General features: G+C 38.9%; 1 protein-coding gene across 18 annotated transcripts in view; it reads right to left on the bottom strand.

Annotated features, from left to right (window-relative positions):
* The window catches only part of Cadps2 (calcium dependent secretion activator 2), a 519,904-nt gene that overhangs the window by 2,083 nt on the left and 490,423 nt on the right, over positions 1-27,398 (bottom strand). For all 18 annotated transcript variants that reach the window (XM_040728765.1, XM_040728767.1, XM_040728757.1 and 15 more), the window contains 2 exons: positions 22,413-22,520; positions 4,709-4,813 (listed from right to left, as the gene is read on the bottom strand). In XM_040728765.1, the coding sequence (XP_040584699.1) occupies positions 4,709-4,813; positions 22,413-22,520 (213 nt within the window). The remainder of the gene's footprint in view (positions 1-4,708; positions 4,814-22,412; positions 22,521-27,398) is intronic.

Here is a 27,398-nt window from a genome sequence, read left to right as displayed (position 1 = left end):
GAGACAGGGTTTCTCTGTATTGTTTTGGAGGCTGTCCGTCCAGCCCGGCCTTGAACTCACAGAGAACTGCCTGCCTCTGCCTCCCGAGTGCTGGGATTAAAGGCGTGTGCCACCACCGCCCAGCTTAAAACATATTTTTAGTGATAAGTATCTTTCATGACTCTGCTACTTGTTAGAACCAGAAGCAGAGACTTCAGTGGATTGCCCAAGTGTCAGGTGATGTCAGTATGGCATTGTTTTAAGTGATTATTGACAGCCAGTTTTTTTTTAATGCTTAATAAACAAAAGAAAGTCAAATCAGGAGGGATATTGTATCTCATTGCCCAATATCATAACCCTAGTAGATGGAAAACACATTGAAGAGTAGTGTGGTTTTATTGAATACAGCATAACACCGTCAAAAAACTCTTATACAAGCAGAAAGGCCCAGAGCACCCAAGCATTTGCATGGAGGACACTTATCACATGGGTCAGGAAGAGAGTGTATTTATCTTCCCATTCAGCACATCTGGTCACTTCCCACGGCTTTCTGGGAAAAATAGGAATACTGCAAGGTAGTGGAAGGTCTGGAGCTGCCTCAGTTTACCCTCCTGTCAGTGTGCCCGTGGTCTCATCTAGTTTTAGAAGTGATATGTAAATGATAAGGGTGGAGAGTAATGTAATCTTTCTGATCTGTTCATAACTTGATAGAAATAAATGAATGTTTAAAAAAAACCCACACCAACGCTTAAAATTAAGTTGACGTTTGAGGACTGCGGGGTGGCATCAGGGGTCAGTGTCTCCACAGCAAGTATGATTCAGATTCCAAGAGTATTTTTTCTTACATGATCAAATCTATTCCCACCTTTAGGTTGAAATTATTGAAACTTATTTCAATAGCTTCTTTGAAGGCACGTACAGTCTACCATTTTCATCATCTCTAATAAATAAACTTGCTATGATGCAGTCATAAACAGACCTCTGACTCATAAATACCACTATGGTGGTATGACTTTATGATACCAAAACTCCCGTAATTCATACTTAAAACCAGAGAAATAATTCTGAGGTATGAATTTTGCCTAGAAAATGTGGTAATTAATTCATATGGTATCATTATCACAAACATTTATGTTAAAGCCTATTGCTGTTGTTTTACTTAGATTAAAATTGCATTAAGCATACATTAAACTATCCACTAACAGATGAATAATGACACACTCTATTTTCTGGTTTTATTGATTCACTTAGACTTAGTATCTTTATTAGTAAGTTAGCCCTGACAGACTTATATTATAGATTTGAAGTCCTAAAGGCTTTCTAATTTCAATACGGTAAAGACCCACCATTTTTTTTTATTTTGTTAAAGAGTAACAGCCAGGAGGTGAGGTGCAGTGCAAATCCTTGCAAACTCTTAACTCATAAAAAGTTGCCAACACCTTAGCAATTCTTAGGCTTCCACACTGGCGTGGTTGGCTCTTCCTTAAGACAAGGGTCTGCCACAGGGTGCTGCCCGCTTCCTTTCTCCTAGCAAAACAAGCAGCTGATTTATATGAACTGCTTTACAGCGTTTTATGGCCACTGGGGAGAACATAAATCAACAGCCATTTCGACTATTTGGGGATTTTGCTTTTCCCCTTCTCAAAGAAATCCTTCTGATGTTAAACCTTCACACATGATTTTAGAATTTAGTGATTTAACGCCAGTCTTACTGGGATTTTTTTTTTAACAAATGAACAAATTGTCTAAGAGGACACAGTTGACTCTCATACCTATCATTTTTAGATCTTCCTGGGCCTACAACACTGGAAATGCCTGTGAGTAGTGAGGAGGGGAAGGAGAACTAAGTCTAGTCAAGTTGACTTAGTCCTGGTTAAAACACAGGGATCTGCTGGAACAGGCAGGCCAAACCCAAATCATCTAGAGAGAAGGGCTATTTAGCAGCCTTCACAATTCTACATGTGTGTTGGTTAGCCCTTTTTAGCTTTCTAAGCAAAATCACTATTCCAAACACAATCATTTCCAAGGGACTGATGAATCCACGTATAAAACTGGTTTAGGTTCATTTACATTCAAAGTAGGGAAATGGTTAGGATGCTAAATAATTACCTCACCTTGCTCTTCACTGTGAAAATAATAATTGTAATTATTAAACAGAGCCTTCTGACCTGGTCAACTGTATAAGTCAGGAAAGCTTTGAGTTTGTGGAGAGCTAACTATGAGCTGGGGCTGGTGGCATAGATCTGTCATCCCTGGGGGACGCTGAGACAGGATGATCCCTAGGTGCTCAAGACAGGCTTGGGTGACAGAGAGTCTGAGGTCTCCCTGGGCACCTTAGCGAGACAGTATTTCAAAATTAGAAATGCATGACATGAAGTGGGGTTTTAGCTCAGTTGTAGAGTGCTTACCTAACACAAACGAGGTCCTAGATTCAACCTCCAGCACAGAGAAAAGTAAAAATAAAATACTGTCGAGCATTTACAGAACTTAATTTCACTTATCATTTTTCATTATTTTTAGCCATAAATGGAGGTTATTTTAAAATAGCATTGGTTCAGAGCACAATGAAGAAAGAGGCTGCTGTAATACTTATAAAGTTGTTAACTGTTCTTTCATGTTAAAATACTCAGTGGTAAGACTGGCAGATTCATTCTCTCAGTATGTTTTATGCATATGCTATTAACTATCCTTATGTTGTAGACTTTGATTACAGACAGTTTTTGTCAAGTGTGTTTCAATACACTGAAAGAAATGGTATATTCTCTTTATCCATTAAGATGCATTGATATAAGAAAAGAGATAACTTTGAGGAAACAAATGATGCACAAGTAAAAAAAAAACATGAACATTTTAATTACCCAAACAGAACAGAGAGGTTAGCTATCCATCAATGGATGGTAGGCAATGATATATCCCAAACCTAATATGACAGAAGCTTGAAGAATGGCTGTAGGTAAATGAAGACAGCCAGCTGACCCCATTTAAATAACAGCATAGACTGTGACATCAACAGATACATGCATACTTAAGGTAAACACGGTATTCTGATGGTCTTTTATGAGGCTGTCCAAGTTACATTCATAAAAACAAGGAAGAAATAATAGTGAAGTAAAGTAACCGACATCTGTATGTGTTACAATGAGTACTCTGCTCTTAAAGTAAGTAGTACCTGCTAAGAGGAACTGAGGTTTGTTTGTTTGTGTTTTTTTTTTAAGTTGTCTTCTGTTTTTTCAAGACAGGGTTTCTCTGTGTAACAGCTCTGGCTGTCCTGAAACTTGCTCTGTAGACCAGGCTGGCCTCGAACTCACAGATACACCTATCTCTGCTGGGATTAAAGGCGTGTGTCACCACTGCTGGCTTTGTCACGGGTTGGCAATAGTTTTACTTGTAACTGGTCACTCATCATCATTACTATTGTTACAGCATAGTTCACTTTGCATCTTTGAGACAAACTGCCCAGAACTGACTTGGGGATAGAAGTCACTGTGGTTCTGACTTGTGGTAACTGTGTGTCTGTAGCATAAAATAATTTGTATTTGAATTAGACTGTAGGAACCAAGAGAATGATGGTAAAAAAAATTTTTTAAATGTGAATGGAGCCGGGCGTTGGTGGTGCACGCCTTTAATCCCAGCACTCGGGAGGCAGAGGCAGGCGGATCTCTGTAAATTCGAGACCAGCCTGGACTACCAAGGGAGTTTCAGGACAGCCTCCAAATCCACAGAGAAAACCTGTCTGGAAAAAAACAAAAAAAAATGTGAATGGAAATTTCTTTTAAAGGTGTAACTTAGGGTTACTTTGCAAACTTCAGCATGCAATTAGCTTCTTCTGGAGACTTGCTAATCTGTGGTCTTATCATCAGTTCCTGATTCCACAGGGCTAGGCTGTTACCAAAAGACCTGTAGTTCTGACAAACCCCCAGGGGGTTAATAGCTTTAGGTCAAAATGACACACTGAGAAGCACTGTGTGTATGTTATCATACATACGTGACATATTACATACATATGGAGCATGTGCACATATACATAGGCGCCACCAGTAAACAGCACCAACATGGAAGTATAGGTCTTCTGTATGAAACCCTTGACTCTCAGTTTGGTTTCAGCTATAATATCAATATGTTGCTTCAATTTTAAGAAAAGCCAAACTCTTTTTTTTAATTGCTTCCACCAAAATTGACAAAATGAAAAATTATGTTGAAGAGACATTTTATTTTTAAAGCTCTCACGCATTACAGACAAACATAGGATGGTACCTATAGGCAAAAGACAAAGTGCCCTGATGAATGCGTGTAAAATGTGTGTTAATAGTTTTGGATAATCTCTAACACTCAAAAAGGCCATCTTTTACAAATCAAGGGAGGTACCTTCCAAAGGAACCCAGGCAGTGACGGTGTGTAATGTCCTAAGAGGGCATGATGAAATCAAACGCTCTTCTTGTTTCATTGAAACGTACAACTCAAAAGTCTTCATGATTAATACATGACCCCAATAAACATGAGGAATGTACTTTATTTTTATGCCAATGAATGTAAAATCATTGTGTACCTACCCCATTCACGTTCACGTGCTGGGGGGATTTATGTACATTGTCTTACACTGTAAGTACTTACATCCACCACTCAGTCACAGCAACTTTTTCTTTTTTGTTTCCTCCTCTCTGGTGGGATGGTATTTTACCACTATTCTACAGCTTGGCGGGCAATTCACATTTCAACACTTTTCATTTACCTTCACAATCTTGATGAGCGTCTTCAGTTGATAAATATGAAGCTGGAGGTCTAGTCTGTCAGCCAGCCACACACAAATGACTTTCATGGAATTGCTGTACCATTGCTGGAAGGAAGGACAGGGGTGGAGGGAAGGGGAACAGAAAAAGAAAACAATCTCTGTAGTATTCATTTAACAGATTCAGTAATGAGAGGGTAATGAAGCACTCCGAAATGACCACAGATCAGCACTTGAAGTCAATAATGCTATAATTTCCTGTTAACAGAATTGTATGTTATGGTGGCAAGTCTGCTGAGCTGACCCAGGCTGTTCTTTACATGAATTAGCATTACAGTGTTTAGCTGTAACATATTCATGGGAAACCGTGTTTTTGCACTTTGCAGCCTAGTGGACTGCTTTGCAATTTGTAAGTAACAATGGGCACTAAATACATATTATGAGACTGAATGGATGGCCAAGCTGCAGGGGAAAAAATACACACACACCCATCCACACACCAGGTAAATAATTTTCAAAGAAAAATTTCCTATTGGTCTTCATGCTATGAAAAAACTCAGTAGAAGTGTTAGAACATAAGCCATGATGTCAATGCCTAGAAATAACCTTTTGAAGGACGGCGAAAAGTATTCACAACTTACTAAACGGAGATCCCTGATCATGCTTTTGTGTAAATCAGTTATGAAGCAATTGCCAAGATGTTTTTAAATGGTCCTTAAATCAAGATTTACTCGGATCACAGGAAGGAGCCTTGTCAAGATGTAATTCTTGTATGCTATAAGAATCACAAAGCATATGCTGGTACCCAGATTATGAAAGGAAAAGACCTATGTTGCTTTTTAAGTATTTTTGGAGGCTTCATAATTTCTTCATTTATTACAACCCTATTGACAGAAAAAATCCTAAAATTCTTTGGAGGCATTTTCCTGCTGTTGTACAATACATGTACAATGATCACAAAAAATCATATAAAAGAATTTTTTGATCTCCTATTTTCTAAAGAGGCATCTGATATTAATTGTGACATTTTAAGGGGTTTGATGATTATATGATAGAGTCAGGTGTTGGTAATGGTGTAAGAATGCTGACACTCTTTGAGGTAACAGAAATATCTACATCAATATGGTATTTAAAAAATGAAAGAAGTGTTTTGAAAGAGATTTCTGTGTGCTGCTTTTATATAAAACATAGTGACACACCACATATGTAACCATTTTTAGGTATCCAAATACAAATTTTTAAAAAATATTAAAATACTTTTTCTCCATAAAATAACACAATAAAATTTAACTTCTAAGAAATTATAAGTTCTGCAAGTCTATAATTCATCTAGACTTGGATTTATTGACAATTCAATGGTGAGTCAATTTAATAGAGCATGACATCATAGTTTAAATACAAGTAAAAAAAGAGTTAGTCACACACTTCATTTATTTCTATTAACTTGTTACTCTATTGAAGACACATGCATAAAATGTGATAAGCAAATTAAAATGAACCGATTTACTAAACATGACCAGATTACTGAATTCCAAGCTTTACATTTCAGAGTAGACTGAGATTTAAATAGATACTGTTCTTTCCTAATGAATGCTTTACCATTTATGTAAAAATATACTTAAAAAGTTTTATAAAATTCAGATGCCTACACTCATAAATTCTTATAAGACCCATTGCTAGTAGATGGAGCACTTCAACTGATATATGAAATCTCAAAAATCTTCTGTGGGTTCACACTATCTTTTATTTCTGATATTAATTTTACATTCACTTATTTCAAATTACTTAGCCTTAGGTGCTTCTATTTTAATGTAGCTGAACACTTGGGTATGATAAGCAATATTGTATTAGCATACAATGCTAAGGTTTTTAGTCCTATACCACGTTGAACAGATAATTTGGAACCTAAAATGCTGTCAAAATGGATTAGACTTTTAAACATTCTAGTTTCTTTGTATGGGATAGAAAATTTCTCTTTCCTGTTGGAGGAGAGAAAATATGATACGCTGTATAAAGGCTTGTACAAGGCAAGGTGGTAGTTACAAGTCCATGGTAAGTTGTACAAATCTGAGGGAAGTATTCTCTTAAAAACCACTCAACATATACCTTTATTTTTTTTAAATCCTCATTTCAAATGACTTTAACTGAATTTCCCATCTTGTGTAAATAATGCTTATTCTAATGCTAGAATGAAAAGGATATTTAATAGAACACAGACTTTATTAATCTAACATTTCTAACATAATACCCAAGTTATGAGAGAAAATGAAATTGAGAATAAAATAATGTAAATGAAACTACAGAAATAAGGAGAGACAGGCAACAGTTAAGGGAAGTGTTTCAGCTACTTTCTCATCATCTCCCTTGGAAGGAAAATATCTTGATCTAAGAGGAAAAGCATCCAAGAAACATTAGCCTATCAGTTCAGAACATGCGCTTTTGATTTAAGTCAAGGCAGTCTGGAGAATAATTGTGACTAAGATGAAGAAATGGTTAGGGGAAGCAGTGGCTTAGCGTTCAGGACTCAGCCTAGCCTCCACTAAGAGCAGGCTAACGGCAACACCACTCCTCTCCACTTTCCTGCCTGTGATGAAACTGAACCCCTCATCCCACTCCAACAAAGCCACCGAACAGAAACTTCCTGCAGTTTGATATTTCTGATACTGGAGTTAGTACATCTTTTCTAAGGGGTGAGAATACAGTAGGTCCCCCTTTTTTTCATCGCAAGACGAGTCAAAATGGGGTAAGCTTCATTTGCCCCAAGTCAAACCAAAGCAAGGCTTTGCATGAAACAAGGGGTGGGGGAGGTTGGACACTTGCAAGGGTGAATATGCAGTGGAGTCAGGATGCCAGGAAAAGTCTTTTCCATTTTGGCAAAGTTAATTTTATCAAGTAACTTATGTGACCGTTTGCTTTCCCTTCAGGGGCTCACAAGAAGGGCACACAGCCTGGGCTGTATCCTAGGAAATGGCGTTTGTATTTTATTCCTTGCTTTGGTCTACTCTGGAATAAAGCAGCAACTGTATTATATGTATATATATATATATATACACACACACACACACACACACACACACACACATATATATATATATTTTTTTCTCTCTCTACAGCAACACATGATAGCAGCCCAGCACTCCTTTTTTCCTTTTGTGGTTCATTCAACTCGTGTAAGGGCATGCATCACTCACTTCATTTTCTTGAGATATCTCTTTTAAAGCAAAAAGAAAAGGAAAGGAAAGGCTAGGGTTGACTCTGTGAGACCCTTGTATTTATTCACACTTATTGTGCATGACTGTAGACTGGTAAATCATATTAGCAGCCCGTCTCCCCATCAAGCTGCTACTTGCTTTCCAGCCCTGGGAAGGTTCAACAAATCAACAGGAGCACGGAAAACAGAACATCAGTCTAATCTAGTGTTTAAGGTGAAGTTTTCAAACCCAATCTAAGAAGATCTTTAGAGCAAGCAACAAGCTGACGGGCTCAGAAGGTGGTATTGACAATGAAAGAGTGTGGAAATATTGAGAAGCGCAGCACTTGTGCATTTTTAATAACAAGAGGGTCAACAAGGGCACAGCTCCCTCAGTGCCAGGAGTTGCCACTGACTATGGAAATTGCCACACCAGGGCCATAAACGCTCGCAGTTCATCAGCTTTCTTAAACACCCTGAACCCCCTCCGTGGACCTTTAGTCTTGAATTAACAAACCAAAGCAATGAAAGAGGGTGCAGTCTGAATGGCTGGCATTGATCCCCAACTGTGTCAGCTCTGCTACAGGCCCTGAAAATCTCTCTCCATTGTCAATAGAAATTGACAAACCTCTGCTCCTAAATAGTGCAGCTGAGCCGGGCGGGATCCACGCAGCTGTAAAGGGCTCTGCTCTTGGGGCCCGGGAGCACTAACAATGGAACAGGCATGAGCTCTTTGTCAGCCTCAGACTCGGCAATTTTCTAACAAGGATTAAAGTTGTTTCTCCGCGGAGCTGCTGAAAAGAGATTTAGCAACATACCGTGCTTTCTTCATGCAAGTTAAAGAGAAGTAGTTAAGGAATGTCATTATTCTGTTGACTAGAGGAGATACAAAACAAATATATTAAATATGCACAACTCCCCTTTTTGCCTCATTTATAACATTTGGAGGATGATTCCATTAAGTATAACACTTATCGCCTGGGAACAAGCACTTCACATTTATTTTGGAAGTTTTATTTTTCGAAAGTCCAGCTGCTTGCCACCTGGAACGAGGTCTCAATACATACTAATGCACAATGCCTTTAGACCCTCTGTGGCTGATATTCCTAAATCTGAATCACAAGACCCCATAGGGCTTATATATGGAGGCTGCTTCAAGCAAATGATTTCTGGCAGAATGCAGCCTCTGATGATGAGAGCAAAGGAAAAATAGCTGCTTCGCCATGGCCCAGATCTGTGGTGTGTTTTCTGCCTGAGTGTTTAGATTCTTATTGATTATGAGCTGGCACAACCACTTGGTATGTTCTCATATGCTTGTCTCAATAGGTTAAAGACAGAAAGGAAGGAAAGAAGGAGAGGAAGGAAGGATGGAAGGTGAGAGGAATGAGAGGAAGGAAGGATGGAAAAAGGAAGGAAGGAAGGAAAGGTGGAGGGAACGAGGAGGTAAGAAAAGAGGAAAGACCAACGCTTTCCAGGGCACCAGAGCATGGCGGAACGGCTGTTTTACAGAGCCAAAATCACTGTTGAAATGGAATAAACCCCGGAAAAATCTCATTTTAGGAAATGCGAACTTTAAAATCCAATAGCTCAATTGAATTAAAGAACAAACAAAAAAAATCTTAAAACACTGAAGGCTTTGGTATGAGGGAGTACTAGAAGCTACCCTTTAGGACCACTTAGTAGCTCTAGAGAGAAACAAAAATTTAGAAACGCTGGTGCCTACAGTTTCAGCAGCTCAGTGAAGACATGCACACACTACCGGCATCCATCCTTACCTCTGTCAGCAGCCCATCTGCTTAATAACTACATTTGTGGCTCTCTCTATTTCACTCCCCATTTCTAAACACTCAAATGCAAATTTGATATTAGTGTAAACTTGATACAGCAATGCCACCCCATCCCCAAATTCAAGGCATTGCACAGAAACCATCCAGAATCACAGAACAGACCAAAGCACGATTTTAAGTAGCAAGCAGAGCCCTTTACAGATAGCTGCATGCTAGCTTAGAGAAGGATGAAACCAACTCATTGCAGCTGAACACAGAGGACATGTCCAATCCGACTGACACGGTCAGCTGGGAATGGAGGTTGGGGTGGGGTACAGAGCATCTCCTGGACATGCCAGGAGAGGGTGGGCACCCGCACCCCAGAGGAGCAGAAAATAGTCCAAGAGAAGGAGGGTAGAAGGAACCCTCTGAGTCTACCATTTGCTTAAGTGAGCTGGTCAAACAGCTTGTCTGTGCCTCAGTTTCCCCACCTGTATGAGGAGGTGCAGATTATATACGCCAGTTCCAACACAATAGCTCTGTAGACATGCTTCAGCAAGCATGAGGCCCTGTATTCTATTCTCAGCAATGGGACAAAAATACTGTGAAATTAACTTTGATTGTTTCAGGAAAAGGCACAATGAACTTGTGATCCACATAAAACTAAACTGAGAGGAAAAGTCAACTTCTCATTCTTTCAGTTTTTATATTCTGCCTGAATACAGCTTCATTCCTTCAGAATTAAAGAAACATGAAAATTATGAGTTCTAGAGCTTTCTATTGTCTGTTGTTTTGTTTTTTCATTCAATTCATTTTTCTCTCTTAATGAAATAACAGATATTACAAGGATGAAGCAATGAAGTGTACTGAGGAGTGAGGGGGAGTTACGGAACTCTGGGTTATCGCTTTTATTATTGTTGCTTTGTATTAGTGCTAATTACTTTGGGACAGGGTCTTCTGTGTTTCAGGGTGGCCTCAAACTTGCTATGTAGCTACAGGTGATTTTGAACTTCTTCTGGTCCTCCCTTTTATCCCTCCTGAGTGCTACAATTATAGGCTATGTGACCATGCTCAGTTTCTGTCGTGCTGAGGGGTCAAACACAGAGCTCTGTGCCATTTTCATATCTGAGCTACTTCTCTAGTCTAATACTAATATTGTAATTCTGGTTACACAGGCACCACCACTGTTTTTTATATGAAGCTCAAGTAAGAGAAACTAAATTCAATTATTAACATCAATGAAATACACTCTATTAACATTTTTGCATATTCATTAATCAGAAAACTGGATTTAGATGAAATAATTTACTAATTCAGATCTATACATCATATAAGAGTTTTAGTTTAGATTTTGGCTTCAAAGCCTGTTTATAATTATGTTATTGTACTTCCTTTCTGGAAACCAGCTAGATTTCTGTTCTGTCACCGAGGCAATTTGAAGCTTCTAGTCTAGAAACAAGGAAACAACCCTTTTAATTCCTGGTGGCTTCTGGCTAATCAAGACACTGTGCTGCGACAAATCCAGGAGATTCCTCCCAACCATTTCAAAGATGCTCACTGAAGTTTCTCGAAACTGGAAGAAATCCACAGTCAGACATACCTATACATCTGCTAATGTGAGATATAAGGAACTTCTTTGAGGAATCATAATCCTTGTTAGAATAATCAGATGACTGTCTTGTACATCTATTATACAATTTACCCTCATAGTTTGTGCCCTATTGACTAATGTTTAAAAATACTCAACAAGCCATTTTTAAAAACTGTAACAGAACAGTGGACTATGGTGGAAAAAAAAAATCACCGGCTCATGCATAGAACTCTACACATGGGGTTGTCTACATGTTCCATTTGTTTCTTAAACACAGAGCAGATGATACATGTTTTGTGATGTTTTATTATCAGGGGGATTTGTTATGCTCTAAGTATGACAGAACACTTTGATGTTTTAAAAATGATGAGCTTTCCTGTGTTCATTTATTTATTTTGAGCAAGGTTAATCTTAATGAAGCTTCAGATGACCTTGAACTCCATATACCGATGGAGGTGACCTTGAACTGACCTTGCTTCTCCTTTCCAAGTGCCAGGTTTATTTCATTAAAGGAAGAAAAAAAAAGATAAGGTGTGTCAACCAGGGAGTGCTGGCATCTAGAAGACACTCACTGAATGCAAAAAGGAACTTCCCTCTCATTGGAGTTCCAGATTTCCTCTTTTTAAATAGCCACAAATGTGAGAAAGTTCTGAATTAGGTCCTCTTCAGCCCCAGAGCAGAATAGCCGGTTTAATGCACCAGCTCCACACACTGCAAGGCGCAGAGGCTGTTTAGCTTGCTGCTCTGTAATTAATCCCAAATTCTCTTCATTTTAATACATCCCCACAGCTTTTTCTACACTACACATAGAATATCAAAAGCAATATTGTTTTATATTATTTACTATTATCAAGCAGGCAACTGTTCTGCAGTTCTTGTGATGCTAAAAGGCTAGTGATTATATAGTAAATATTAGTTATTTCACTCTTTTCTGCTAGGGACTAACGATGGGGGACTACTAGCTTGGTTACTATTTACACAAAACAAATGAATGGTTTGGCAGAAAGGAGTAAGCTATCTGGTCCTAACAGTATCTGTAACAGTCTGGGATACAGAAATCATTTAAGGATGATTTTTTTTGGGGGGGGCACTATGACCATTTTTTTTCCTAGTTGGATGACAATTTACACACTGTGTATACAATTTTGGTCAACATTATATTTTAAATCAATAACATAAGACCTAAAGAAAGATATAGTAAACTTCAGGAATTGCTACTAAATGGTACAATTTAATTTCAAGATATGATCTAGGCTTGAGAATTTGCTGTTTGAGTATCTTTCTACTTGAGTTTCTTTATAGAGAATGGGAAACATTCCAAAAATCATGTCTTGAAAGTATACAGGGAATGAAGTAAGTGGATACCTTTCTGTTTCTGTCTTGGTACATTTCCACAGTGGCTGTGCAGCAGCCACAGAACCAAGCTCTGCTTTATGTTGGGCTTTTCTTTGCCTTTGATTTCTCAGCTTGCCAGCCCCACTGGTTTGGAATTTTATTACGAACTGCATCTCTCTAGCTATTCATTCATATTAGTATTATCTACTAACCATTGTTAGTAGAAAGCAATACTACTCCCAACACGGGAGAATTGGGCACTCTCATGTTTCATGCTTCTTATATTCTAGCCGGGCTTTGGTAATAATATTGTACAATGTGCTTGTAAGTCCACCACAAGGTGTGAGTAGCCACAGTGTTTTCATGGAACCTTGCTTTGATTGATAGCTTTAGCTCCTGGTAGAGTGTCTGGAACATAGCATACATTACACATTTGTTGATAGATTTCAAAAAAAAATCTACTTGGAAATATAAAATGCCATTTGTATATGTAAAATAGTAGAAAGGCTTTTCTTTAGGAAAAGTACAGGATTATGTCAGAGTCACTAGTTTTTAATCATATTTTATTAATAGAAAAAGAATTTAATAGGGACTTACTAAATTGCTCCATTGGTAGAGAGATTGTCCTGCATGCATGAGGGCCTGAGTTTGAACTCTAATACTGCAAAAATCCAATAGCTATTAAAGTTGTTGAAATATGAAGGTGACCATTGTACTTATCTAAAGAAATGGAACACAGGACCAAAGTGGAGCTTAACATGTTTTAGTCATTTCATTTTAGGTGATGAGCAATGCGAAGGAGGGAGTGTCATGAATTAAAAAAATGTTCATGTCCATATATGTGCACTCGCACATGAAGTTACACTAGTGATGCAAGGTAAGATTCTGTATTCAGCTCTGGACTGGCTTCCAGACTGTCACCCAGGTATCAGATTGCCTCTCCAGAATGTGTCCTGTCACCTGTTCTGGTTATCTGAGGCTCTGGGGCATCTCTGGAGATGGGGCTGGCTGTACACAGGCGTGTTCCCACCACTGAGCCATGCATCCGGGAAATTTCTATACCTGTTGACTTTGTGAACCGATTCTGCTGCTGTGGAAATGTGGATGTCTCTTTGAAGACATCCCTTGGAGTTTGAGTAAAGAACCCACGGAGGGTAGAGAAGGGATACCTTCTATGCTATGACCGTTCAGTCTCTGCATTTGGTGGTGAGACACCGGAACTGCTAAATCTCTGGCAGCTTCCTAGTCATCTACTTGAAACAGAGAGAAATAAAGAACTAACATGGGTAATTACTACTATCTAGTGACTTGGAAGGGTACTCAATTTAGTCCTGTACTGTGTTTTCATCTGTAAATATATCTATGATGATCTACTCTGCAGAGGAAACACTGGAACATTCTATGTGGAAATTAACTATTTCTCATGAAGGTCTGTGTGTTCTTAGAATATAAACTCATTTTTTTGCAGGCACTTGGTTAGCATCAGGCTTCCAGATGTTTGCAAATATGATTTTTAGAGGTGAACACTAATGGGAGACTACATAAAAACAGTGAGAGTCATCTGAGAGGCTGGAGCATCTTCTATTTAGAATCCAATGACATGTGATAAAACTAACCCCCTACATTTGTACCCCAATGTTCCCCACTATTCTTTACACATGGCAGTTGAATAGTGCAGTAGGTTTGTCTTCTGCATTCTGTATATGCACAATAGTCACTTTAAAGGGTACCCTATACCAAGAAACAGATGCAGATAGGAGTGGCCAAGAGGAAAGTCAGCAGAATGAACTATAGTAGTAGAAGTAAGTTAAGGAGATGGTAGTGCATACACATGGGGAACTATGAATCAGAGTGTGTTTGTAGGAACACAGTTTGGAGGAATCTTGTCCAGCCACATTCATACGCTGCATCTTATCCTTGCTCTGAGCACGGCAGTTGAACACCTTGAGAAATTTCAAAGCACAGCCATGGCAATGATTAAAGGGTTAGGAAAGAGGCCTATGACGAGAAGTTAAACAAATAAGGATTATTTATCCTGGAGTAGACAGGCAGATATGACAGGTGCCGTAATAACAGTCTTCATGCATAGGAAGGATTATTGCCTCGGAGGATGCTGGTACCTGTGTTTTGTTCTCCAGTGAGAGGAAAGGGGGAAGTAAGTTCAAAATGCAGCATGAAGAATTCAGATGAGGTGGGTGTCAGGACACTCCTTTTACAAACCAAGTAATCTGACCACATTGAGATAGCAAAATTCAGATGTTTACCTTTTCTAGGCATGGGATGAGATAAGGAAATAGAGGCTCTTGTTAGGTTAGCTATTCTATAAGCATCTTTACGAATCACTCTTTAATTCAGCCTTCTGTCAAATCATCCAGTAAATAGCCTGAATGATAATTTTGCCAAAAGGCTACTTTGCCACACAGATTCCCTCCCCCCAAATTTGGATTTAATCAATATTGGCAACCTAGCCGACACCGCGGTGCCCACCAGTAAATGGTGCCAAAGCTGCAGAGGGGGAGCTGCATGGAGGAGCTCCTCGGGAGGTGGGTGACTCACAGAAGAGGACTCCAAATAGCTACCACGGAAATCGGCCTTGAAGCCATGTGTGTTAATTTGCTTATGGAGCCAGGATTGAAAGGAAGGAGAGTCGCCATCAATTCTGTACAAACACTGCACTGGTCAAGTGGTAGAGATGTTGGTCCCAGGGGAGCCTGGGCATTTTCAGTAATAAGCCCCCAGTGGCCGGATGCTGTGCAGGCATGTCTTGTCAGCTGTCAGCAAGCCGCATGTACCAGACTCTACGTGCAAGAGGTAGAGCCTCCAGGCAAGCCTAAGGTGGAGGAAGCAGGAAGCCAACACTGAGTCACTTTGAATCCACACATTGCTCACTAAGCACCCAACACCAGTGCATGAACTCAGTGCTGTTTTAATACCGTTAGGGGCAACCCATCAAGGTTTTCGTCAGTAGCCTCAACGTGTGATAGAGACGTCCAGTTCAGCAAATGGCGTTCAGAAACATCTCTTTAACACAAAAACCCTGCCTTCTGTGTGTCCAAGACAATATCAGCATTGCCAAGACGTCTGAGGGTATCAGCGTTTCTTACGCAAGCAAAAATCTCCCGTCAGTTTGCAAGCGTACCCCCCCCCCCCAGTTCTGAGCACAATTAAAGGTGAGCTAAGGCTCTGGTGGAAATCTAAAGAGCATCAGCAAATTTGAGCACTGCTCAGGTTTTGAATTGCTTTTCTCCTTCTCGGTTCTTTTAAATGGTTTTCTATGGCAGGGGCATTTTTCTTAATTAGTCACAGCTAATTAGTGTTCTGGCATAGACGAGTAATCAGAAATGTCAGAACTGCAAGGCTACATCGCCCTAATCCTTTGATAATAATTTAGCCTCCTGGGAGGGCCCCAAGCCGCGGTAAGTAGTGACTGACAATAAGGCAAAATTAGGCGGGCGGCAGACCATTAGGATAGAAAAATAAAAAGCACTACCAAACCCTGCTGAGCGCCATCAGGCAACTGACTGCACTGCCAGATGAGGTGCCTGTTTAAGCCTGTGTTGTTAATTAGCTGATTCTACCAGTGCCGCCACAGATGTCCAGGTGCCTCATGCAAAGATGTGTGTTTCTGGGCATGTGCCAAGTGACAGTTGTGGACCATGATCACATTTCAAGAACTGAAGTTTAAGAAGTCCACGTATGTCTTGAAGATTCTTTTGAATTATCAAAGAAATAAGATCAACAAGCTACATTTCCCCCCCTTGTTGAGCTTCTCTTAGGCAATTAGGCACGCTTCTCTCAAGTTTCTCGGGTTTTAATTCGGCTGCCGTTTAGATTCAAATGAGGGCCTTTGGCCTCTCGGAAAGGCGCCCGGACTTGCCAGAGCTATTTTGGCACACCCTGTACGTCAAAAGTAGATGCTTTTTTTCAGTAAATTCTTACACTTACAAAGAATAACACTAAAAGGAGGGTTAGCATTGCAAATGAACAGGCAGCCACCATGCTGCAATGTGAGAGTACCTTTTAAATGGAAACCAAGTCTGAGGGGGAGAGCAGTCGGAGGCACATCCTCAGAGGCCGAGGAGACCATCTCTACCCAGAAGGTTTGCTTGTGAGTATCTTCACAGAGGTCAAACGGCTTCAGCGTTCAAGGTGAAACAACGCGGGAATACACGCGAGTAAGACCAAGGGCTGACCTGGCTGCAAGAGTACTACAGCACGTGACGTGAAAGGAGCAGGAGACTGCTCCCGGAAGCCAGAGGATGAACTTTTCAAAACTACCTTTAGCATCCAGCGAGGCCGGAAAGGTGTACAGCATCAGGACAGACATACATTTTATCAGAGATCCTCAAACACCCTGCTGAACGTGCAATATCCATCCTTTCTGCTGACGCAGAAGGGAAATGGTGACGACACAGGTGTCGTCATGGTGTCATGGAAGTGCTTAATATCTGTCTGCCTCTAGAAAAGTCCTGGTTGGGCATAACTGGCCAAGCTACAATGTTTTACAGTGGTCTACTTTTTTTTTTAACATCTAAAACAAAACAGGGAAGAAAATCTTTGTCAATAGAAATCTATGTTATTCTAAGTAGACTTTAGAACAACTGCCTAGTAATTTGAAAGATCATGGAAAGAGGAAAGCTGCTATTTTCAAATTGACATCCATACAGAAGAGATCTTTAATAAGAGAATAGAAATGTGGGAGGATAGAAGCAGTCTTTCACTGTATTGATTCTCACCCTATATTCTTAATAAAGGCTAATTACATGGAGAAGGAAAAGCCCTCACCCAGTGGTAATGGTTTAAAACACACACTGCCAGTTCTAAATCTATCTGATCAAAGGTATCACGGGATGGAAGTTTTATCTAGTGGACAGTATTCCTCTCTCTCTTTTTTTTTTTTTTTGAGAGAGAGGGTCTTGCCATATAGCCCAGACTAGTCTTGAACTTGACCCCTCTTCGTCAGCCTCCTGAGTGGGGGAATTATAGGTCTGTAGCATCACACCCAGTTCAGCAAGCACTCTAATCCACCCTTTATTATTCTTGGGACATTTACATAGTAACAAAAAGAATCTTTAAATGAGTTAGGAGTAGTGCTACTGAATGCTTGCAGTCTGGATAAAAACATCCCGAACACTTCTTTCTCCCCTTTTCTTAGGTAGGAGTCTGGAGACAAGAGACTGCAAGAACAAAATTAATTTTATTTTGAAACCATATTTCATTGTATTACTTTCATGCTTTGCTTTTTACTATAGCACTAGGTGACTGAACCTATTTCTACAGCAGAGGGTAGTTTGGCCCCAAATGTTTAATTTAGTTTTAGTTTTTTTTTTTAGAAAAAAACAAAAACTAGGAAGAATTCTTTCCAAGTGTCTTTAGAAATGAACCCTTTATAAAACTGGTTGGATGAATATAACTGATTAGCTATCATTTAAAGAATTACATTTGATTTTATAAGACATCGCAACAATGTTTTTAAAAAACTCATACAGATGAAACTCCTCAACAATTAAGTATTTAATCAGTTTATAACACAAGAGAATGCTTAATCTGCATGATTTGCCAATTAGACACTGCACCCTGGTGTGCCTTCAGCAACATGAAAACTAAAACGAGATTGTTTTAAGGGGATTCCAGTTGGGCAAGCCCACTAAATGTACAAAGTTTAGAGAACTGCATAGTGTTGTGGTCCTGGAAAATAAGATGTGCTTTGGTGAGTCTTCTGTCTCAAGTCTGGGTTGGATTTTAGGAAATGGTTGCAGACAGTACCCTAGTGGATTCTGTTTGGGGATGTCAGTTTTGACTTCGGACCTGTCACTTTTCTGCTGAGAGAGCTGATACACTCCAGAAATGTCCCCAGGCTCTCTCAGGACACCAAGACACACCCTGAAGCTCGGGAAAGTAAGTAGACAGTCTATGTAAGAGGAACCATAGGTAACATTAAAATGGAATTGTGGGTCTGCAGAGGTGTGTGTGTGTCTGTGTGTGTGTGTGAGAAAGAGAGAGAGAGAGTGTGTGTGTGTGCTCACGAATGCGTCATAGACAACACATGGAGGTCAAGTACAGTTTGTGGAAGTCCATTCTCTCCATCGGTAGCTCCCAGGAACTGAATTCTGGTGGTTGTGCTTGGAGGCAAGCACCTTCATCTACTGAGCCCCCTTACTGGCCCACAGCTATTCTTTAATATAGACTTTCTTTTCTACTGACCAATTGTGCTTGCTTTTGCTTTTTAGCTAGGACACTTTTATTTCGTCTGATTAAAACAAAAGAATGAAAATTGTGCACGACTCCTGAAGCAACCAACCCAGTGATTTCTACCACCATTGCTAAATTAAAAACATAAATGATCATGGAACTACAAAGTCTGTGTTTCAGAAAAGGATTTGAAATTCCAGATGAAGACTTTCAGTCCACACTAACTAAACTAAATATTATACAGATGTTTGCCAATCATCCACACAATTAACAGCAGGATTAACAGGAATTCAGATATCTGGAATCCCACTAGAGTTTTCTTCACAGAATGTGACTTTATTATTTCAAATGTCATAAGTATGAGGTATGGTTGAAACGTGGCATTTCATGGAAGGATTTTGAAAAGAGATACAGGTTCAGAGTTTGAGGACACCAAACAAGTCCTTTAATTTCTCTGAATAGAAGATCCTTCAATTACAAAATAAAGACGTAATAGGATGATGGCCTATCACCACAAGGTTGGAAGCTCTGGGTGAGAGGAATAAAAAAATTGTAACACTATTTGGAATATGTGAAGAGATGAGGGATGTGTGTGTGTGTGTGTGTGTGTGTGTGTGTGTGTGTGTGTGCTGTCTGTATGTATGTATGTGTGTCTGTCTGTCTGGTGAGCATGTGGAAAGAGGACAGCTTGCTGAGGTCAGTTCTGACTTTCCATAAAGTGGGTTCCACAGACTGACCAATGAAGCCATCTTGCCAGTCCCTACCTTATTTTTTGAGACAGTTTATCATTGAGCCTCAAGTTCACTGATTTCACTAGATGGTTAGCTGGCTGCCCAGCAAGCCCCAGAGACTGTCCTATCCCTACGTCTACAGTGCTGGGATCAAAGGTGATCAGCATTGTGCTGGGATTTGGACTCAGGTACTTATGTTTGCCAAGCACTTTACCAACTTAACTGCTTCCCCAGCTCCTGAGCAGAGATGTGTCTTGAACTAAGCTTTGTTAGCAGCACAGTCCGGCCATTTATTTATTCTTTATAGAAGCTGTTTCTGTCCTAAAGACAAAGTGTTCTATAAGTTTAAACACTTACAGGATAAAATGGTTTTTGACCTTTAGAGGGTACTAAGGATTTTGAAACTTCAATATTTAACATAAAAATCTTAATTGACAATATGTATGTCTTTAGGGATAATACAGATTTAAACCATTTCCATTTTTCATGTGTTGAGGTCAAGAAACAAAATCACTTCTCTATGGACGTTGGAACAAGAATGGCATTGCAGGATAGACAGGCCATAAGTTTCATTTAACGTGTTATGTGTCCACATAGGAATAGCTGGGAATGCTACTGTTCTCATTCCTAAATGTCCCAAAACAACAGGCACAAATCTATGGCAATGGTCATCCTTGTGCCTTAGTCAATGGTACCATTATTTAAATTGAGCTCAGTGGTATTTCACCATAAAATTAGGAGCAATAAAGATGCTTAACTGATGAAAAAGTATTAGAGGCCAATGATATCTTAAGAAGTATGGTAAGTTTCACAGATACTTTGATAGCCCTTCTCATGGTAAAGGTATAATACATGGGTTATTTTGTAGACACTTTAAAATGAATGTGTGCCTTGCAGACTAACAGTTTTTACATAAGATAGTGTTGGCATATTTCTAAACTAAGTGAATTTCATCTGGGTAAAAGGCATGTTATTCTTTAAAAGTTAATCTCTTATACAGTATGATCAGAAATGGAGCCCCTGGCATTTTACCAAATTGGATAAAAACAACTGCAAGTTAACATATCATAGTGTGTGTGTGTGTGTGTGTGTGTGTGTGTGTGTATGTGTTGATCTGCATCTGAACTGAGGAGGCTCCATTTACTTACTTGTATAGGAAGTAATCTAATTGGAAGAGTGAAAGTTTGCCACTATGCCTGAGTACTATTGTTCTCTTCAATCTTTCATCTGTAATAGGCTATGGTTGCTAACAGTGCATTTAGGGTCATTATTTTCAACTGTTTCTTGACACCTAACAATATTATTTTAAGCTCCAGCCAAGTAGATTTCCAATAATTATATAATGTCTCTCAGTAATGATCTGTTGCTTAAGCTACACATTCTACTTTACCTTTCAACACATACTTGATAACCTCTCATTTACTAACTGTAATTGAGGCAAATTCAGCCTTGGCTAATTAGGGGCTCCTAGTACCCCCTCATATATGCTGTTCTTGGTGACATACCAATAGAGTCAGGGTTCATTTTCATTTTTAATTAAAGTAATAAATATGTGCAACTTAAAAAAATAGAATGTTTGAGGACATTACAATTATTTTACGAATAACAAGACCAAAGCTCTACTGGGGATATACAAAAATGTGAAAAACTTCTCGAGTAAAACACAATGCTTTGGAAGCAAACCTACAACCAAGCCAGATGCTTAGGTGTTGGAAGAAAGGAATGCCTAACAGGACAATTAAATGAGTGTACTGTGTGAATACTGGCCTCCTTAGGTCTGCTTTAGCTCACTCTAATAATTACTACAGTCTTCTAAAGTTCAGCAAATGAAGACGAGTTAAAGTGGAGAATGTCTTTGAGGTGAAAAAAATTCTACCTTTGCTTACTAACTGGCATAATAATGGTTAAGCTTTGGAACAAGTAGGTCACCAAGATAAAACCCCTGAAGATCCTCAGAAAACAGCCCTCCCTTTCAACAATGACTATCTAGAGGGAACTATTTGCAGGAAGCCTATACCTTATTTTCTCCATCCAATATGTATGTGCTCTAGCTAGGAAGAAATACAACAGAAATAACATCAACTCACCGTTCTTTTTCTGCTCAGCATTTCTGAAAATCACCACATAAGCAAAAAAGTAAAAGATAAGTTGGAAATGAAACATATGCCCGTCAATTCAGAGCAATTCCAAATGGAAGCAGAAGTTGCTAATATGGTTTCAGTATTTTGTAAAAGAGCCAGCTGGATAGATGATAATTTTTCTACCCCTGCAGGGCATCAAAGCTTTTAGGAAATCATTCTTTTCACGCATATTAACACGTAGCTTATTAAAACAGATGATACTTTTATTGTAAAATGGCATGGAAACATAAAGTCAGAAAGATAAGGTTCCCTTTGACCACCCAGTTGCACAGACAGCACACACTGACATGTCAGACCATGGTGGAGATGATGACGTAGAGGGACCTTCAGCAACAGCCACAGCTGAAGTGTCACCATGAAGCCCGTGAATTGCTGTTATGAAAACATTTGCAGTAACGTGCATAATTAAATGAAACCGCCAGAAAAGCATTTCTAAAATGCAGAGAAGATGCATGTAAATGCACTTCGAAGAAAATACCTAGATTCAGAATCATCACTGGGGCAAGTTGTGCAGTTACATCATGAGCATGATACCATTTTCTTTGAACTGAGTAGTCATAGTTCCAAATGACTGACAACACTCTTATTTAAGTTGTGTGCTTTCTTAGTTACGGTTATAGAAACTTGATCAGGTATCTAATTGTTATGCTTAAATGAAGACCTTAGTATTCACAAAAATCATCACATATTTTTTCATGCACATCAACATTTTAAATCAAGATAAAAATGCTCAATATCCTGTGGCTATGGGAACTACTTACATCAAACAACTTTTCTATATACATTTCTTCATTGACTTTTTCGCGAAGAATATCCTGGTTTTGCCGAACGAACATAATGTAGGTGTCTGCCAGGTCCATTCCTGGTTTCTGTTGTATGGGAAAAGCATAGGGAATAAAAAAAAAGTAAGTTCTCATTTCTGAAGCTTTAATTTGATAGTATTTTGGAAAAATCTTTAATAGCCACTGAAATTGTTCACCTCTGTGAAGTATGTTTATACCAAATCAACAATGACCAGCATGTAAACATCTATCATGGCTCTTTACAACTTAAAGTCACATCCATTATTGCTAAGATGGTTAGGGATACATGATTGTAAGTTTATGCATGTCTTTAAAAAGATTTATATTATTTTTAATTATTAATATGTGTGTATCTGAATGTGGGTATGTATATGTACTCATGAACATACACAGCACCAGAAATATTCTGCTCCTGGAGATTACAAGCAATTGTGAGCTGCCCAAGGTGGGTGATGACAACCAAATTCAGGCCCTTTGAAAGGTAGCATGCAACTCTTAACTGCTGAGCCATCTCTTCTGCCTCCCATACATGTCTCTCTCTCTCTCTCTCTCTTTTTTTTTTACAAAATGAGTATCTTGAAAAGTCAATGTGACAAGTATAAAAGAGGAGATTAAAAGAAAATTTCTCAATGGAAATATTATGTCCTAATTGTAAGTGTTATACAACTGACTTCTCATCACCTGCTATTTGCTCATTAATGGTATGAAAACCATCAGCTGTCTTTGATTTGCCTCTTTTAGAGTACTGTGAGTATTCAAGGAATACAAAACCAGTGTTCTTATTAAGGTCAGTAAAATACTAGGAAACTTGGGAAAACACTTAATACAAAGTAAAACCGATTTTTTAAATTGTCTATTGCCTCTACTCCCCATTTACCAATACTATCTTATGTATTTATTATGTGATAGAAGTGCAGTGAGAACAATAATAAACTCATTTCTTATGTAGGGCCGAAGAGGTGAACCAGCTAACTTGCTAAATTATCACCTAACATTTGGCATTTTCTCCTGGTAGAGGAGGCAGGGTAGTTAGTCTCATTCCTTTGCGGTCTGAGAACACAGTGCTAAAACAATGGCGTAGGCAGCAAGAGTCATTCAGTAAACACGGCATCCTCTGGCACTTTTGACTTAGAGCAGTGGTTCTCAATCTTCCTAATGGCATGACTCTTTAATACAGTTCCTCATGTTGTAGTGACCCCAGTCATACATTATTGCATTGCTACTTCATAGCTAGAATTTTGCTACTGTTGTAAATCTTAACGTAAATATCTCTGACAAGTGACTCCATGGGAGTTATGACTCATAAGTTGAAAACCACTGCTGCAGACTGTAAAAAAAAAAAAAAAGAAGAAGAAAAATCAGTATGAGGGTCAAAAGCCTTCATGGTTTCCAAAGAAATTTCCTTCTTAACTTATCATCAGCTCTTTCTCAAGTTTCATATACTAGGCTGACTGATGGAAAAAATTATTTACATTACAGACATCTGGGGTTGACTCATAACCTGTATGGAGTTATTTGATTAGAGTATAACATTAGTAAGAACTTAACATTAGAACTGATAGCCAAGTAAGATATTTAAGCTTACACCATCACATGTACATAGTAAGTGCTTGCAGCCTTTACTAATAGACTGATTTATAAAAGTGAGTACTGAAAGCAAACCAGATCAAACAGAACATGAGCTATTTAACTATTTACTACTTCTGCAAAAGTATCACAAGGCAGAGATCTGACTGACAGCAACATGGTGGAGCATCTTCTTGTGAGGGACAGGAAGTCTTTGCCACTTTATGCTCTTTTTCAGGAGGGTGGATTGGTATTTTATTTGCCATAATGAGTGCCTATTTCCAAACCATTGCATTTTAGGTACCAGGGAATTTTATTTCAGTGATAAATATCAGGCTTTTGGTTACTTATTTTTCTGTGTAGTAAAAACAAAAACAAAACTGCATTTTTTTTGGAGATAGGGTATCCTGTGGTCTAGGTAGCCTTGAACTTACAATGTAGATGAGGATGACTTTTGACTCTGATCATCTTTGCCTCCATTTTCTAAATGCTTGGATTACCAATTTATAAGGTGCTGGCAACAGAATATATGGTTTTGCGCATGCCAGGCAAATATCTATTAACTGGGACATACCTCCAGCTGTGATAAATTTACCTTAAAGTATAGACAACAAAAACTCAGGATTTTTTTTTTGAGGCAGGTTTTTGCTACGTAGCCTTGACTGTTATGGAACTCGCTTTGTAGACCAAACTGGCCTTGACTTACAGAGATCCACTTGCCTCCCAGGTGCTAGGATTAAAGGTGTGTGCCGCCACTGCTAGGCTAACCTCAGGATAACCTAACCTGATATAAGTAAATTATATCATAACCCTGATATAAGTAAATTTTGTTAAAATATACAATAACTATTTATACAAATGTTCTCACAAGTGTCTCCTTTAAGAGCATCCACATGTAATATAGGCAATACATTGCGAATGTAGTAGAGGCAATCGAACAAATCCATTCCTTGTTTTTCTGCATACTCCTCATAACCAGTGTTTGGAAGTTTTAAGTAACCAAAAAGTCAATGAACGAAATCAAAGTTGCTTTTATTTTGGGGGAACTGAAGTTTATACATTAGTTTTTCAAGTGTCATTTGTACAAAGATCATTAGTCCTGATTCTACAGAGATCAATAACCCAAATGGAAAGTAGTTTTTCTCTGTGCCTCTCAAACTTTGTCAAAACACTGAAAATGAGAACATTCAGAAAGCATGATGCCCTGGAATGAAAACTACAAGAGGCCAACTTTTTTTTTTTACTCACTACAGAGGTAGCGGCACAGCATCTGAGTTTCACACAGGTGTCTACAAGAAGCGATGACACCCATGATAGCAAGGTATCGGGCACAGTCCGGCTACTCTGGAGCTGAAAGGGAGGCTTGTCTTCCCATCATTTCTCCCTACCCAAGCCTTTTAAATTTCACTTTACATTTTATTTCTCAAAAGAAATCTATGCTTAGGACTTTAATCCAATCAATCACTTCCCCTACAGAGTCAGTGGAAAGCAAGTCATTGTCAGGACCAGTGGAGAGCAGTGGCTTGTCTGTTTCCTTTCATAGACACTCCTGCATTCTTCATTACTTCCACGCTAACAACTGACTTCATAAAACATTGTCCAGGAATTGTTTTTTCTTTTACCATTTAAGCCAACAAACACTCTGCCGCTTTAACATAAAAGAAACCTAAATTCTGGTTCCCCTGGCAGACTCCAGCAATGTAATGCTCAAAGCTGAGCGCTGAAGAGAGTCCCACAACTTTGTAAGTGTGTTGGGTAAAGTTTGTTGGAGTCTGCAATTTCCAAATCGCGTTTTCCTCTCTTTTGGCAAATTCTGATGTTCTTGCTTGGAAACTAAAGCCTAGACCTCTCAACATTTCTCATTAGCATTATTCCTTCCTTTATCTTGGCGCTGTTTACCTATTCTTGAAACTGTGACATATGGGAATTTCACACCTACTGAATATATTTTCATGCAGTTTGTGGCATGAAGCTATAATCATTAAAAGAATATACACAAGTAAGCATAACTGCAATACCTAGTGACATGTTCCAATTAGAGTTATAGTTCTTTAAGACACTTTATCCTTCATTTGGTGTACGAAAGGGTAATTATCTCTGATAAATTGCTGAAAAAAAGATGCAATTTTCCTTTTAAACAGTTTCTACCTTCAGCACAAATGTGTTTGGATAGAAGACATTACCACTGGCTCAGTGCTCTTTTGTGCCAAGGCTCTTGTTATGTGGCAGTGGAATTTACACACTTGAAAAGTCACTGCTTCTAGTTGTAGTATTAACTGTTACCTTATTAGTTGGTGCTTTAGTAACCCTGCAAGCTAAGCACTGTGATGCTAACTTTCTGTGTATGCCTTCGAGAGTAGATGAAGCGAGTGTTTGGAACTGCACCGTGCAGTCCAAACTCCCGTAAAAGCAGGTATGTCTTCCAATTCTACCAGAAGAGCACCTTGTGAAGCTTCAATAATGATGGGTTTCCATGCCTTTTTGTCAAGAATACTGTATCCAACGGAGCCATGTTTAGAGATCTTTTCTGTATTGGTAATTAAATTATAGCCTTCTTAATGAATATGAGAAAATAACTATTAAAAACCACATGGTGAGCACTCTATTAAATACAATCTAGGAATAGATTTTTTTTTCCAAATTTTCAATTTAAGTCTCTGAAACTCTCAGTTCACTACATAAACTTTTCCAGTTTGCTTATTAGGCTAGTTGTCTCCAAATATAAAGGATTCCTAAATTACTTTTTTTTTTCCTTTTTTGAGACAGGGTTTCTCTGTACTGTTTTGGAGGCTATCCTGGAACTCGCTCTGTAGACCAGGCTGGCCTCAAATTATCCGCCTGCCTCTGCCTCCCAAGTGCTGGGATTAAAGGCGTGAGCAACCAACGCCCAGCTTCCTAAACTCCTTTTAACCTTCTGACTAGGAAAGGCAAATTTTGGCCATCAAAGTAAAGAGACATAAAATACAAAAAAAAATTCCCTCCCAATGAGCATAAAGAAACCAGTAGCCATGCAAGGAAAACGAAATATTTTAAGGTGAGTTTTTCTGACAATGGTTGCGTAAGTAACTGAATACATCAGGGAGTGAATGAGTAAGAGTGCAGACTCCGGCATGTTTTTTTTTTCAAGCATTAATTACTAGTTAACCCAGCAAGATGAACATACCACTTAAAAAGAGAGAAAAAAATTCCTTGCTAATTATATGCTGCAAACGCTCTTACTTCCTGCTGCTCTACCTAATCACACAGGTGTGAGTTTTCACTTCCCCATTCATGGGTAGGTGGGTATGACATCGCAGTCATTTTTCACAGTGACAGATTTAGATACAGAAGAAGCTGCTTAACCTTCCACTGGAGGTTAACAATACACTACACAAACAC

The sequence above is a fragment of the Mesocricetus auratus genome, unplaced genomic scaffold, assembly GCF_017639785.1.
Source record: "Mesocricetus auratus isolate SY011 unplaced genomic scaffold, BCM_Maur_2.0 Super-Scaffold_100019, whole genome shotgun sequence".
NCBI lineage: Eukaryota > Metazoa > Chordata > Mammalia > Rodentia > Cricetidae > Mesocricetus > Mesocricetus auratus.
This window is presented reverse-complemented; position numbering and strand designations above follow the sequence as displayed.